At 38.9% G+C, this 15,711-nt stretch overlaps 2 protein-coding genes across 2 annotated transcripts in view; both read left to right on the top strand.

Moving 5' to 3' along the window:
* The window catches only part of LOC140951114 (uncharacterized), a 61,937-nt gene extending 59,942 nt beyond the window's left edge, over window positions 1-1,995 (top strand). The window contains exons 10-12 of the mRNA XM_073400332.1: window positions 709-747; window positions 1,336-1,435; window positions 1,800-1,995. Of these exons, the coding sequence (XP_073256433.1) occupies window positions 709-747; window positions 1,336-1,435; window positions 1,800-1,876 (216 nt within the window). The 3' untranslated portion in view covers window positions 1,877-1,995. The remainder of the gene's footprint in view (window positions 1-708; window positions 748-1,335; window positions 1,436-1,799) is intronic.
* A 606-nt stretch (window positions 1,996-2,601) lies between these two features.
* Window positions 2,602-6,774, top strand: LOC140951121 (uncharacterized). Its single transcript, XM_073400343.1, has 4 exons — window positions 2,602-2,959; window positions 3,800-4,059; window positions 5,012-5,114; window positions 5,995-6,774. The coding sequence occupies exons 2-4, from the start codon at window positions 3,808-3,810 to the stop codon at window positions 6,453-6,455; spliced, it is 816 nt and encodes a 271-aa protein (XP_073256444.1). The 5' UTR covers window positions 2,602-2,959; window positions 3,800-3,807; the 3' UTR covers window positions 6,456-6,774.
* Window positions 6,775-15,711: the final 8,937 nt, after the last annotated feature.

Genomic DNA, 15,711 nt, shown 5'->3' with positions numbered 1-15,711 from the left:
AATCAATGTTTTGTATAAGATTTACTTAACAAAGGTTATTCTTCAACTTTCAGTGATGGCAAGTGAAGGTCTGGTTTTCTGTTCCTTGAGCATTGGACATATGAATTACATTCAAAGTAACCCGCACTTTCGTTTTGCTCGTCAGCGTCGCGGGTCTTCAGTCCCAATAACTGTTCCGGCGTGTTTTATGAGATTAAAAACCCCTCATTTTGTTTAAATTTTTTCATAGTTTTGCCTTGTCTTTGAGTAATTTTTAATTATTCATTATAATGTTTTGTATGTGATTTACTTTAAGAAAAGTCATACTAAAAACTTCATTGATTGCACGGGCAAATCTGTTTTTCTGTTCATTGGACATTTTCAAGGAAAACCCGGCCTTCCTTGATCATTGGACTTGTGATTTAGCTTTCTAGTTAACCGGCATGGTCGTACGTTTTGCTCGTCAGTGTAGCGGTTCGTCAGTCTTTTGTTAAGTCTTCGCGAAGAAGAAAAGAAACTTTTGAATCATAATCAGGTAATTAACGAAGGATATTAAAGGCAATAAAATTAATAAAGCAATAAGGCGTCAAAACCTTTACATCCTAACCTCAGAACCCCACTCGCATCTTCTCATTGAAGAATTTCCTTTGTTTTTCAATGACTTGTTTAATCTTCAAAATATTTTTTGTAAGGAGAGGTGTTGTAATGTCGTCCTTTGTTTCTTGGCAGGATGATTCATCAGCTGAATCTGACGATGAGGAAGAGGAGGTCAGTTAGCGACTTCAGGCACAATTTGTTACTTTCATTGATTGTGTTTTGTGCTTTCTGTCTTTAAATTTATATTTTACAAACGGTCAGGAGTTAAGTTTACAACACAATGCGCAGCTGAGTTTTTTTGAGAGCAGGTGGGTCATCAGATTTTGTGTGGGTCGATATTATGGTATTTTTCTAGTCCCTCAATGAGGTAATGAAGATGGATAAACGAAACATTCCAAACGCACTTTTTTAAAACGTTTTTACTGATAGTTCCTCTTTGAGAGGATCAATAATGGAGATCTTGGTGAAAACTTTAAACTTTATTTCTGTGGGAAGAGGCTTTTTTATGCATTTTAATCAAACACGACTACAGTTGTAGCATGAGGCTTGCCTGAAAAATGACATTCACTAAAGACGTCAGCGCTGATCATTTGATCACAAATGATGTTACCAGTCTGTGTGGCATAACATTTACTTTGACCTGGTTCGGGGACTGAGATTCTCCCTCTTTGTGATCTAGTATTCACTGACTAAATAAACAGTTTATCTTCGATTGATCATTTCGCTGATCACCTCTTGTTCTCGTCTGTCACTTCACAGACTCTGGCGGAGACTCGCCCCAGTGTTCACGGCTCACCATTCCCTACTCATGACCCTGAAACCACAGGACCCGGATTCCCAGTGCCTCCCGATCCTGCTGGTAAGGTTTCAACTTCTTGCTTTTGATTGGTTTTTTAAAACGATCTGAGCACCAATTCAACCTTTTACTCGAGTCCGTTGCAGTCAAACGTCACTTCAGTTAATTAAAAGTGGCCAACGTCCAAATTCAACAAAATGTGCGAATTTTGTTTTGTAAAGTGAAGAAAAAAAATAGTACCATGTGAATGTACTGCTTAAGAGGTTTCATTTGAATGAACACATAAGAACGTGATTTCTTTCACTGACTTGTTAAGACGAAGGTGTATTCAAAATTAGGGTACTTGATGACCATAAGTCTGAAGTCCGTTGTTATTTCTGTACTTATTACTTGTCGGATTCTAATTGCTACCCTTTTCTCTCTACAGCCGGTTTGGTTTTAGCGATAGCTCCTACTCCTCCAGCGCATAGTTCCAGCCGCAGAACCTGCTGCACCCTTCTTTGAAAACCCCTTTCATCACATTCAGTATCCATACCATTAATCGTCCCCTGATATGCGCACCCATCATTACGGCAACCCGTCCACCATCCTTACGCGTGGAGGATCCTTGGGAAGTGATCTGTATTTTACCAGTGGTTCTGGTCTGTCTGCAGTTACACAGGACGAGCCGAAACTCAAGTGTTTGTCCCTTGATGAGGTAATAAGGGGGGATTCACAATGCCTGGCTTGGATATTGTTATTACACAGTATTTAGATTCATCTTACCGAGGCAGTCTTGAGCAGCCCCCAGGCACGGTGCCAGAGTACGGCATTTGCTGGGCACTGATGTGAACACACCCTTTTTCAAGTACCCACGCCGGAATTTGGGCACCGGGTCCGTGTGTGTACAGTGTTTTTGTTTAGTTCTGGGGCAATCCACTTCTTTGCACTCCCTGCTATGCTCCAGTTTCAAAGTTTCGTCTGACAAGGCGAAAGGGACTGACAATGTACACGGTTACATAGCGGGTACTGAAGGTGTGAACACAGTGCCATTTTGTGCCGGTACTCGGGCACTATAGGAAATCAGTCATTTCTTTGAAAGGAAAGTTTATAGGGCACAGCTATGTTTGGCTGCGAGAGCTCAACATCAAATACTTTTTCTCTGTTGTTCCCTACAACAACAACAACAACTTTTATTCCGAGTCCGAGGTGGAAGTGTTCGTTGGTGAGGTATTGAAAGGAGTAATGAAGGCAGATTCTCAAAGCTTTTCTTGGACATTCGTTTTTAAAACAGTGTTTAGGACCCGTCTTATTTAAGGGATACCCTATACTAAAAAGCAAGATAGTATTTGCATTTTATAATGGGAAACTGACAAAACTGAGAGCTGATGAGAAAACGTAAAAGCCGAAGATGTCTTATTAAGGATTTCTTTGTAAACAAGTCATTTTCTCGGGACAAACTTTTTGAGGAAATTTTTCGTTCTCTTTTTTAACATGCACAGATTCTGGCGGAGTTCCAGTGGGACACTCAGCCCAGTACTCAGGACGCGCCGTTACACGACCTCAGTGGAGCCGTTGGACCAGTACCAGTACCTCTCGATCCCGCTGGTAAGGTTTTTACTTACCTTTTCTCATCCGTAGTACAACTAAAATAAAATAATTTCATTGGCTTGTAACGCAGGGACTGAATTAATCAGCGACGTGAGAATACGAAAAAATTCCGCGTAGTGCTTTCGTTTTTCATTTGATGATCAGGTCCCACTTTTTCAATAGTTATAAACGGTTTTCAACTGAGGCACCCACTGTCCAGTGGCTAAGTGTCAGGGAAACCAGTGGCGTTATCCATTGGCTGGTTATTTGATCTGATTTATCTAGTGGATAGCACTATCCAACTGTCAAAATACTGGGCGCTGAAGGTCTGTTGAAGATCGAGAAAAGACTCTTCGTAAGACAACTGTCTCATAGTCTGCCTTCTGTAATATCCCAAGTAGACATTTTCCATGTGGAATTCAGTGGATGCTGGTTTAATTTCCAGTTGGGGCTTCCCCGTCACCATCTTTTCTGTATATTTTTTCTCAATTCTACAAACTTTAATGTGGCAAAAACAAATAAATCATATCAAACTGAATAACGTTAAGAGATCAGGAGAAATGTGCCTAAATACAATGCGCCGGTTATGAAAAATTGTAGAAGGCGTTTAACGAAACCGCCTTCTTAGTCTTTTTTTCTTCTTTTAATTGCAATGTGCCCTCCTCCCACCTGATATCTAAACATTGTTTTGTGTCAGTAGGGTAAGAAAACTACGTATGTATTTAAAATAAGCCAGTTAAAAAACATTGGGTTCACCGCCTCTTAAATCGCGCAGTAAGTTAAGCTGTTTTAATAACAATCGCTTTTTACCATCATATTACTTGTGGGAATCTCAATTCTCTTCTTTTTTCACTACAGCTGATCCGATGTTGACAGGAGCGTCTATTACTACAGCACATGGATCGGTCCATGGTCAGGCACCTGTTGAACCTTTCACTGCAAACCCCGTTCATATTCAGTATCCACAGCATTACTCTTCCCCTGTTATCCAAACCCATCACCACAGTACCCCGTCCTCCATCTTTACACCTGGAAGATCCTTGGGTAGCGATTCGTATCTCGTCGGTGATCCTGGCCTGTCATCTGAGCCCAGTTTTGGAAGTTTGTCTGTTGATGAGGTAAAGAGGCCGGATTCACAAAATTGTTATTAAACATTGTTTAAGATTCATATTCAATAAAAGAGATTTCATTGATTAAATGCGCTTTTAATAACAAGCATGTTTACAATAGGAGAGTTATTCAGCGTCCATGAGCAGTAAAAGTGTGAGAACTCGACGTGGTGTCCTAATACACTCGTAGTAATAAACGTTTAAGGACTTATTTTACTTGTGATTAGTCAAGAACAGGTTATGTGAGATTATCAATAGGCAAACAGGATTATTATAATAAATGGCACTAGGAAGTGGGTCCAGAGAGGTGGGATTGATCGGTATGTTTTACTTTAATAAAAGAATCCCATACAGTGCAGTACAGTCTCTCTTAGACCCTTTAAGCCCCAGTATCCACATACAAATTCTCCATACTTATCTTCATACATTTCCTTAAAGAATCAGTTGGGAAAATCTGATAAAAGATCAAAGCATTTTTACTAGGGTGATCATTTTAATAATTCTCATAACCTTTTCCCTTGATTATGTACTGATATTGTTAAGAGAAAATTGATGTTGATCACTTTTGGGACAGCACAGGAAGACCAACACTTCTCTATCGTTGATCCCCCTTTTGCCGCTTTTTAGTCATAACTAAACTCGTGCTAAGACAGACAGTTAGAGCCAATCCCGATGGTGGTTGTCTTATGGAGGGTTGACTGTAGACAGAAACGTTGTTGCGATCAGTAAAGTATATCAAACAAGTCAGCTGGCCATTCCACAAATCATCCACTCTGCTGAGTGTTCTTTACACTGCCGTGAAGTCAAATGATAAATTGCTAGTAGATCACAGGTTTAATTTGCTTCTTGCACTGATATTCTATTGTCCTCTTTTCACAAGTTAGTAAACACGTTCTTGTTACTCGATTATATTATCAGCTCTTCCTCACTGATTTGTTCTCCTCCTCCTTCATATGCACAGATTCTGGATGAGTTGCAGTGGAACACTCGCCCCAGTACTCAGGACGTGCTGTTGCAGGATCCTGGAGCCGTTGGATCAGTTCTAGTCCCTCTCGATCCTGCTGGTAAGGTTTTCAGTTACCTTTTTTACCCGTAGTACGACTAAAACAACATAATTTGATTGGTTTGTAACACTGTGACTGAGTTAAGCAGCAATGTGAGAATACAGGAAACTTCCCATAATACCTCTTTCAGTTATGGTCTAATCGTGACTAAGGCCCGTTTTAAACGTCGGGCTATTGCCGTGCCGAACTCAATTTATTGATCGAATTAAATTCGACTTAAGCACGGCAGTAGCGCGACGTTTGGTTTCAAACGTCGTGCTACCGCCGTGCCGAACTCAAGTCATAAATTACAAGTGTATTAGAATACATTTAAAAGTTTGCTGAACCGTTTCTTTATTATTGTATTTTGTTTTCGGCAACAGCCGTTCTATTCGACTGAATTAAATTCGACGTTTGAAATCAAGTCGTGCTAGTGTCGCGGCTGCAGTCGAGCTACAGTCGAGCCAACTTAGCACGGCAGTAGCACGACGTTTGAAACAGGCCTAATATAGAAAACAGAAACAAACAGGTACCGCTTTTTCAGTAAAAAGATAAGCACTATCCATCAGATAAATCAGTACTCAGTGGGCAGGGAGTAGGAAACGCTTTTTTCTAATAGCTTTTGATTTATCCGCCGGTTAGTTCTATTTTTTCCTGTTGAACAACTGGAGGTCCCTTGCAAGGCACCTTTCTGTTTCAGTTTATCTTTTATAATTTCCAAAGTGGACATTGCTTTAATCTCTTCTAAAGTTTGCACAATAACTTCCAAAAGTCATCAAAGGCGAAGTTAACTTGAAGGCCACAGGTCTAAAATCAGTAGCTTTCCCTGTCACATCATGTTATTCGTGGGGGATCTTTATTAATATGTACTTTTATTTCTCTTCATCCGGTCCTGTGTTAGTGAGTGCTCCAGTTAGTACGGCACATAATTTCAACCACAGCCTGGCACCCTCCATTGAAGACCCCCTTCTTCAAGAAATGCCGGAACCTTCACTGTATGGATTGCAGACCCAGAGTACAATTGCAGGTGACCCGCACTGTTTCAGTGGATCAACCAGTTCTACAGTTCCTCCCCTGCTACGTACACCGGAATATCTTTCCTCGCAAGGAATGATGGGACAGTCTATACATGGATTACAAACGCAGAGTACAATTCCAGGCGTAACGGAATCCAGTGGTTCTGGCATAACCACAGTCACGCACCCGCTGCCAGGAATCCGGGGATATGTTTCCCCGCATGGAATGCAAAGTTCTTCACTTCCCAGCGTGCAGAGTAGAAGTCCAGTGATAAGTGAACACACACAAAATACGGACAGTCTTTGCAACGCATCTGGCACAAGTTCAAAATCGGCACTACTATGATATATATAAATTTCTGATGGCAATTGTGTAAATTTTCCAATTTATACAGTATTGCAATAGATTTGCGATGCATTTTGTTTATTTTTACTGTAAATAATATTTAAATTTTTTGACACGAAAAAATGTGTAATTCTGCTTTGCGATGTGGCAGCAAACACGTTCAATCCTTTGCGTGGATGAATCAACAATACTACAATGTACATAAATTCATGACAATCTTTATAAGAATACTCTCTTTTTTGAAAAGATTTGTTATTGTCTATATTATTTTATTTTTTGTACCAAGTAAACGTTATGGACAAAGAAAAAACAACTACAATTTTGTTTTGTTTTTTACTGCTTGTTTCTCACTGTTTCCACAGCTAATAGCATCATTTCCTTGAAGGGGCCATAAATTAAAGCGAATTGGCTGTATTTAAGGTTCTCTAAAACCCAGCTTTTCTAAAATACCTCTCTCAACTGGAAATGCCCTTTACCCGTCCAGATGAACTAACAATGACATAGCGTTCCCACACAGGATAAGAATGCTTTGCTTCCACGTGGAGTTACTTGGTCTTTTTATAATCGGAGTAAAACCTTGCTGATGTATATGTGACATATTTGATCCAAATCGATCTACTGACCAAAACTACATGACGAGATAAATAAAAAAACAAAGGATTGGAAGCGAAAATGCTAGGAGGGGATCCAGGAAGTTATGAAAAAGCGGTGGGGGAGGGGAGGGCAGGGGTAGCAAACGTTTCCCAAGATTAGAACTGGTTTCCATCACCTTTCGCCGGCCTTTGACGAATCTTCCTAAAAAAACAACATCAGAAGCACATTTGGAAAAGCCCATGATATGTTAGCATAATAAGGCAAAGTGTAGCGCAAGCCAAGTTTCCAATAGATACCAGATGAATGCTTTAGTCGATCCTTGGCAATTTCGGCGTGTCAAGTACTAGAAAAATCTGTTGTGCTGAAAAAGGAGTTGGAGTAGACCCACTAAACGAGATTCTGGTTCTTTACAATTTTTGCTTTAGGAAATTTTCCGCCGAGGAAACAAGTCACTTTCATAATAGAGTCTCCCCCCCTCCACCTTACTTAAATTCGTAGTTGAAAACATAAAGTCATGCGTACATGCCGACATGCTTTATCCAAAGAATGCATGGGATAGTTAACGCTTCTATTGCTCCGAGCGTATTTTTATCAGACCTATTCAAAGCAAGCTGAAACTAGTTGACCTACAATTTTAGCTGCCAAAACAATAGCTGATTTGTTGTACATGACTAAGCCATTAAAATATGTGTAATACGACTATGTTTATGGGTGTTTGTGAAACTAGAACACTAGCACCCCCACAGGATACTCAAGAAGGTAGAGGAGAGGGTAAATGTTCCTGTTTTTTCCGAGAACGTAAAAATGTGAAATGTATGGAACAGAACCCCCGGGAGGAGGCAGGGGTGGTACTTGGGTTAATTTTTGCTACCCGTTATATCATCATCATCATCATCAATCTTTATTTATACACGAAATCGTATCATCTTACATGGTTTTCCTAGGAATCGTGTTTAAAACTAAACTAAAATACTAAGACTAAAAGACTAAGGAACTATTGACTATAATGTTAAAAATACAAAAACTTACATTATGACTAATAAGAGTTACAATGGGTCATGGTGTATTAGAAAAATCTTTCCCATGAATTGAAGTTTTAAAAACATTTAAACTAGGCAGTTTTCTAATCTCTGAGGGAATCTTGTTCCACAGAACAGATCCTCTGTAGTGTAGGCTCCTTTTTGCAGACTCAGTTTTGGGTCTGGGGACATAATAATTTAACTCAGAATTTCTAAGATTGTGTGAATGTACATTTGAGGTGTTGGTAAAGATCCGCCTCAGATACGATGGGAAAAGATTATTATGGATTTTATACATTGTCACAGCCAACTGTTTAAGTCTTGCATATTCTAGCCTTTCCCAGCCAAGCTCATCCAACAAAACACTTGAGCGAACGTCATAGTTAGAAAAGGTGAGAATTCTAGCAGCCCTATTCTGCAGCTTTTGAAGTTTGTCTGCTAGTCCCTTATTGATATTACCCCAAACGGCACCACAGTAATTAAAATATGGCATCACCAGTGCATTGTACATGTTCACTCTAGTATCAAATGGTATAAAATGACTTACACGCCTTAAGATAGCAATACCAGCGGATATTTTCTTTGAGATGGTATGAATGTGTGGGCGCCAGTTCAAAGATTCATCAATTTGAACTCCAAGGGATTTATGTTTAATTACTCTTTCTAAGGGTGTATTATTGACTTTGACTGTGAAGTCACTATTTATTTGGGATAACTTAAATTGGCTCCCTATAAGCATGTATTTAGTCTTCTTAACATTTAGAGTTAATTTGTTTGCTGACAGCCATGACTGGATTAAATTCATATCATAATTCATTTTATGTTCAAGGACACATGGGTCTTCTGCAGATGTGGTAAGGGTAGTATCATCTGCATACATTCTGGGTTTTGAAAACAAATTACATGAAGGGAGATCATTAATATAAATAGTGAATAAGAGAGGACCTAAAATAGACCCCTGTGGAATACCACATGTTATATTACAGAAATCAGATTGAACTCCATCAATGAACGTTTGTTGCTTTCGGTCAGATAGATAGGGCTGGAACCAGTTAAGGGATTGAGAACTGACCCCATAGAGTTTAAGCTTTCCCAGAAGGATAGCATGATCCATGGTATCAAAAGCTTTTTTCAAGTCCAGGAATATCACACCATTTAAGAGACTGTCGTCAATATTCCATAGCCATTCATTCGTAGCCTCAAGTAAAGCTGTTTCAGTGGAAAACATAGGTCTGAAGCCAGATTGTGATTCAGTTAACAAGTTATTATTATTTAAATATTCATATAATTGATTAAAAACAACTCTTTCAATTAATTTACTTACTACAGGCAGAACTGAGATAGGTCTGTAGTTGTTAGGATCAGTCCTGAGGTCTTCTTTAAATATTGGCGAAACTCTAGCTCGTTTCCAAGCATTTGGAAATATTCCAGTGGTAATTGACTGATTTATTATAAAAGTTAGACTGCGAGTAACTATGGGAGACGCTTCTTTCAGGAGACGTGCTGAGATGTTATCAAGACCACTGGCTTTATTACTCGGTATTTTCTGAATTAAATTGAAGACCTCCTGGCATGATACTTTTGCCAAATTAAAAATGTGTTCTGCGGGGGTAACATAATCAGTAAAATTACTAGATGTATCTTTAATTTGAGAGGCTAAGGAAGGTCCTGTTTTGGAGAAATGTGTGTTGAGTATATTACTGATTTCAATGGGGTCAGTATTTACAGTCTATTCTATTCTATTCTTTATAGTCTATTCTGTGGCCAATTTTAGAGCCCATCTTAGTCACTTTTGGGCAAATGTAAACGGGCGACACCATTCAAGTAACTCTGTTGAAAATGCAACTCCATTATAGTCAAACCAGTTGTGAAAATGCGACCGACCCCATCCAGCGACACATCCCCACTAGCCTCTAACAAGGAAGACCCCCCACTCCCCCGGGACAGAACCTCGATTTAACGAAATCCTCGTTATACAGACGAACACAATCCAGAAGCGCAATAAATGTCAACATGTGATAAAAGATGAATGCCAAACAGATCAAAAAGGATAAAATTTGTGCGTACAGTGGAGGGGGGGGGGGGGGAACAGTTTTGTTTGCCTGTTCTTGAGTTTCTAGTGCCTCCGGGAATACTGGATTTTGTAAATTAATTATTAACTATACCCGGAAATAATGAGCTTTTTGGTTGTTTTTTTGAAAATTCGTTAAATCGAGTTGTTCGATACAACGAACTCTCGATATAACCATGATAACGTACAAATTTCCCCAGTTCTACTGTACCAATACTATGCTGAATATTGACGTAAGATATCGCGTGACCCTTCCAGGTGATCTGGGAGTCAATCATTAGCCAATCAGCTTTGAGTATAATTTTATTTTAAAGCCGCACACAATTCTTTGCGCGCCTAGAGCTTGTTCGTATGAACCTGCAGCGTTGTCGCGTGATGGAAAATGGTACCGTTGTTTGCATTCGAAGGCTTTTCCAGAGAAAGATTTGGCAGAGAGCGGAGTTAAGATTGACAACTGAGTCTTTTAATAACTGTTGACTTGTTAAAACGAGCAGCTAGAGAAGGATTGGATCTTACGGTAATCAATCTTACGACAGACGAGTGAGAGTTTTAATTGATCGACTTCTGTACTCTCTCACGCAAGAGCTGGTTAAATTTACTTTCTATTCCTGCATACATTTTAGTAACAAACTCGGCTTTGTTTGACAAAGGGAGTGCAGTCAATAGACGCAAACAAGCCAGCTGTCCTGCCCTAACTAACGTTGGATCCTGGAGAACAGGATATCGGTCCTCAAGAATTTGTTGGTCGTACAACACGTTATTATCGTAAACTGTGGCGAGTCCGCGATTTATTGCCTTCTTTAGAGACGGAACTTTTGAGAGTACTTCTTGCAGCTTGGCTGTTACAGGTTCTCTTCTACCGACCATGACTAGTTCTATTCTATTTGGCGAGCCTCCTTCTTCTACGTGCATATTTTCCTCCGTCCATTTCCCACCTCCTGTCCTTCCGTTCTCCCTGTCCTTGGTGTGAACCTTCTTTTCAAACTTCGGCCTCGACTTAACATCCATCACTATCGAATTCTCGCGAACTTCTAATCCAATGACATCCGTGAAGTGTATTAACATTCTCTTGCTTTCATCGCGTTCAACTTTGGTTGCGGAAAAACATTGGCTAGCGGAAGCTGTCAAGACTTTGCACTTAAATATTTCTTTGCTCACTCGGGCATCTGAACGTTCCCATGAAATGAATGATGACTGAATTGACTGCAAATGAAATTCTAAACAAGACTGTGGCAAATCATCATGAAGTTCTCTGGCTGACTGTTTTGTTATGACGGTAATGGTGTTATTTCGGTAGCTATCCTTTGCATACTGCCACAGCTCGTCAGTTAATAACATAACTTCTTCAGAGCACTGAACTTCATTTATACTTTTACACACGACATTGTCAGGAACGTTGCCTTGTGCCGGTGAATCCTCGGTTATCACACCCTAAAAGAAGTAAGTAAATTTGTCACTGAACGCTTTTGATTTGTATCCATTCTTTTAGTACTTACTGGTAACCGTATCTCGGGCATTATGGTAACACAAGGTTTTGAAGATCAATATAGAATTTAAGCTTATATTTTTAGTTTTCAATGAGGCCTCCATGCCTCCATTGCAACATTTTTTGTTCCATCCTCCAGGCTTAGGCCTTGGTGTTTACATTTTTAATAAATTAACAAGGATGATTTTTGTCTCGTATCTGTTCTTGTACTTAAATTCTTGTATAGTTAGCCTTACCTTGTACATTTCGAATTCATTGTCATCGTCGTTTCGAGCTTCATCCTCCATTTTTTCAGGTACATTTTCTTCACGGTTCAATTCAATTTTCTCAGTAAAGGGCAGATTCTTATGGTAAAAAAGGAAATGGCAAAAATAGTAACTTTCAGCTTTTAATCTTCACCAAGTATATTTTTTTAAAATGAGAAAGTGGATTTTTTTCTGCCAGTGAAGATCTTATAGTTTAAAAATTTGCTTCAGTATTTCTTACAACTTTTAGCTGGAAATGTGCCACCAACAAATTCTAGGAAATATGTTTTAGCATAGCATTAAAGATAGGCTTCCTGGATACTTGTAGAATATTATTGCATGCCAAGTGTGTACTTAGATAAGATAGATTTACTTTTTTTGCTGAATTTCCCTGGAATTATTGGAATTAATGATTTTATCAGAAATGATTAAAATTACGTCTGACTTTTAAACTAAAAAAATTATGTGATTACCATTTTTTTTGTCCCATAGTTTCCCTGTTCTTGAGCCTGTCGTTTTCTTTCAACCTTTGTAGAGGATGACTTTTGTGGAGTTGTTTCTCTACATATTAACTCAAACACTTCATTTGCAAATTGCTGCTGGATGACTTGTTTTTGATACTGGTGCTTTGAAATGGGACCATTTCGTCCTCCAGAAAATAGCAAGGAATTCTTTTTATTTTGTTTATGTGCTGTCTCCATGATACCGTCATTAAAATTTGCCAGAGTTATTGGAAGACCAATGATGTCAGAATCTGAAAGGGCCTTCTCCACATAATACGGAACATAGGTAACAATCTGCTTTAGTGACGCAGTGATGTTTGCAGTTCCAAATATTTGCACTGCTTGGAACCCAAGCTGGATGCGGGCCTGAACTTCATAATCATCACCTGTCAATTCATGTGGTGTCAGGAGAAGGTTTTTGTACACACCGTCAAGACCTTTGCAAAATGTACAAAGGATTTCTAAAAGAGTTCCCTTAAAACCAGCTGCTTTTAAGATTTCAGGCATTCTTTCTGCAAAGGCTAGAACACCTACTTCATCGAACTTGACTGTTTTGTCATCAACGTTTACAGACTTGGCCAATCCTTTTTTGAGTGCTAACAAAAATTGCTGATCACTACCAAGAACAGCTATAACAAAATAAATGTGGATTTATGATGAGAAAGGCTTCAAAAAGTAAAGAAAGAGTCAATTTAGTTTTGGCCAAAGTAACTAGCATCTACATGCCAGAATATTATTTTTTGCTATTTGTTGTCCCACAACTGGACCTGTTAATATTAATTAATGAGCTGGGGTATAGAATTTATTCACCAGTAAAATATCAGGCAAGGTTTTTGCACAAACACACCTAAAGATCATTGTTGCTATGGGTACAGAATAAAATTACACCTTTTGCAGAAAAAAAAAGGAAAGTGAAAGGTTTTGGTATTTCATAGCTGTTCAAATAATACACAAAACATTATATGGCTGCTAGGGGATAAGAAATTTCTCTTCTTTTGTTGAAAAAATATTTTCCAACAGTAATACTCCCTTGTTTCTCTACCTGGGCATGTAATAAAAATACCCCCTAATTATGTCTTCCCTTTTCCTCACATGCTAAAAATATGCAAGATGATGTGTGGTTGGCAGATTCCTCTGATGTTGTGATCTTTTTTGACTCACTTGCTGATCACTTAAAACATTTTGGCAGGTTAAGAAGGGTGCCCTTATGTGCCTATAATTTTGTATTTCTTTGCTTCAAAGGGTACAACAGTAATAATTATTATTACCTTTTTTTGTTAAATAAATTCAGGCAGAGGATGTTTCACTGCAAAAATTATAGTACTTTTGAATCGGACAGCTCAAGAGAGATTAAAAAGAAAATAAAAAATTTACATATATAAGCATATATCAGTTTAAGGTGACTGGTAAGATGTAGCTCTAGCGTTTGCCTGTGTCGCTATGGATACAAACCTGATGCAATCTTGGCAATTCGCAAACATAATGTTTCTGCAGATCGAAAACCAAGATGGGAAATTCCAGGGTAGTACTCAGAGAGTGGTGTTCCAGAAATATTACTACAGCCAGTATTTCCAAGATTTTGCTTAGCGAACTCCCTGTGTTTTTCTTTGCTAGGGGCTTTTCCTTTAAGTTCGCTTTGGAATTTAGTCTCTAGAGCTTCTGTGTCTTCAACGGTCCAAACTGGACATGTACATACTAGTTTCATATCTCCCAACTGACTTTGGTGTTCTGGGGCTTCAGGGATTGGGTAGGAGGATTTTGCAGAAGAATTACCCGTTGAAGACCTCCTTTCCTTACCATCACCACAGCTCCTGCGGACAATTTTAATTTCCTTCCCACTTAATGGATGTTTAATTGTTTTCAGTTCTTTCAGCTGATCAAAAACTGCCCCTGCACATTTTTTCACTGTGTCATAATCATCACCTCCCAACCACAAAGCAACCGTCAACACTGTGCTCAGTAAATTATAAGGCTCAATAATCTTCACTCGGACACTGGTCTCTCCAGTAAAATGGCGAGACCATTTCAGCCAGGGAAAACCATCAGTGTAATCCATAATAATAATAGTGTCATTTGGTGCTGTTATAGCACTTTGCACGCCTGCTTGACTAAGAAAAAGTGTTATGTATTTTTCAACATCAACATAACCCACAACTACCTCGCCAAATTCGTTAAATTTTAGCCCAACCTTTTCAAGTAATTCTTGACGTGTATCATTGAGTTTACCGAAAATTTCATCCTTGCTGAGAATAGGGTTGATTCCCAGACTTTTTCCAGCTTTTTCCCCAACTTGTTTCTCAAGATGTCCTGGGTGTCTTTTTGGCTAATGCCCAATTCGCCAACAATACCACAAGAAAAATCTTTGAAGGCAGGATAATAGGTTTTAAAAACCAATGGCATGAGGAATCCTCGCAAAAGGGATCCATTGTCTTGCTCCAACAACCATTCACAACAATTACTTTTGTTGTCGAGAACAAAGTCAATAAATTTCTGCTTCGGGCTTTGCAAGGTAAAAGGTAAGGATGTTTTCGAGTAAAAGAAAGTTACAAGTTCCGGAAAACGGAGACAAATTTGCTCTCTAAAAGTCACCAACTTCTGAAATACATCCCCAGACGAGGAGCTTCCTTGTAAAAAAAAGTCAACAGGCGGCACAACTTTGGTGACTCTGGGAAGAGCGAATTCTGAAATTTCTTCATCAGTCAAATGTGACATCAGCTCACGAACTCTTTGTCTCCTCGAATAAGGCTGTTCTTCGCTTAAAAACGTCTCGCTTATCTCCTTTGTTGAAATTCGCTTGTGTGAATTTTTTAGAGACTCCGGTTTATGTGTCGGATACAGCCGAAAGTGCTCGTTTAAACTTTTTTTGGTTTTATAAAATTTTTCGCAGTTCGGAGATGGACAATGCAAGCGGATGAAAGTCTCAAGTTGAACGACGTTTTCTTTTTCCTGTAGTACAAAAGCCATGCTCGGGCTGTACTGTATTTGCAAATAAGAGACCAAACATCAAAAGGGTTTTTAAATGGCATAGTTTGTAACATTGCTTTGAAAAAGCCCGCCAAAAATGTGCCACCCGCGACAAAGTGGATGAGTTGAGCGAGCGTTTGATCGAACTCAACTTTCCTCGTGCTCCCTAACACAATCAAAATATTTAAAAAAATCTGACTAAATAGCGACACACAAGAAACAACGATAAACACGATATCTTTAATACTACCTATACATACAATAAAAGAACATAACAGTATAAAACAAGGTGAGAAATTATCTTCATGCTTACAAGTTGGAATCCACGATTCGAAATTGCACTTTTCACACATCGCTTTCTTTTGAGTTTAAAA

The sequence above is a fragment of the Porites lutea genome, chromosome 10, assembly GCF_958299795.1.
Source record: "Porites lutea chromosome 10, jaPorLute2.1, whole genome shotgun sequence".
Taxonomy (NCBI): domain Eukaryota; kingdom Metazoa; phylum Cnidaria; class Anthozoa; order Scleractinia; family Poritidae; genus Porites; species Porites lutea.
The sequence above is the reverse complement of the archived record's forward strand: the minus strand, read 5'-3'. Positions and strand labels throughout refer to the sequence as shown.

What these genes read in the sequence shown, in the direction of transcription:
- LOC140951121 (XM_073400343.1), top strand. Translation starts at nt 3,808, where the DNA reads ATGTTGACAGGAGCGTCTATTACTACAGCACATGGATCGGTCCATGGT. An exon ending in GAAGTTTGTCTGTTGATGAG is followed by an intron (nt 4,060 to 5,011) that starts GTAAAGAGGCCG and finishes TCATATGCACAG; the next exon opens with ATTCTGGATGAGTTGCAGTG. An exon ending in AGTCCCTCTCGATCCTGCTG is followed by an intron (nt 5,115 to 5,994) that starts GTAAGGTTTTCA and finishes GTCCTGTGTTAG; the next exon opens with TGAGTGCTCCAGTTAGTACG.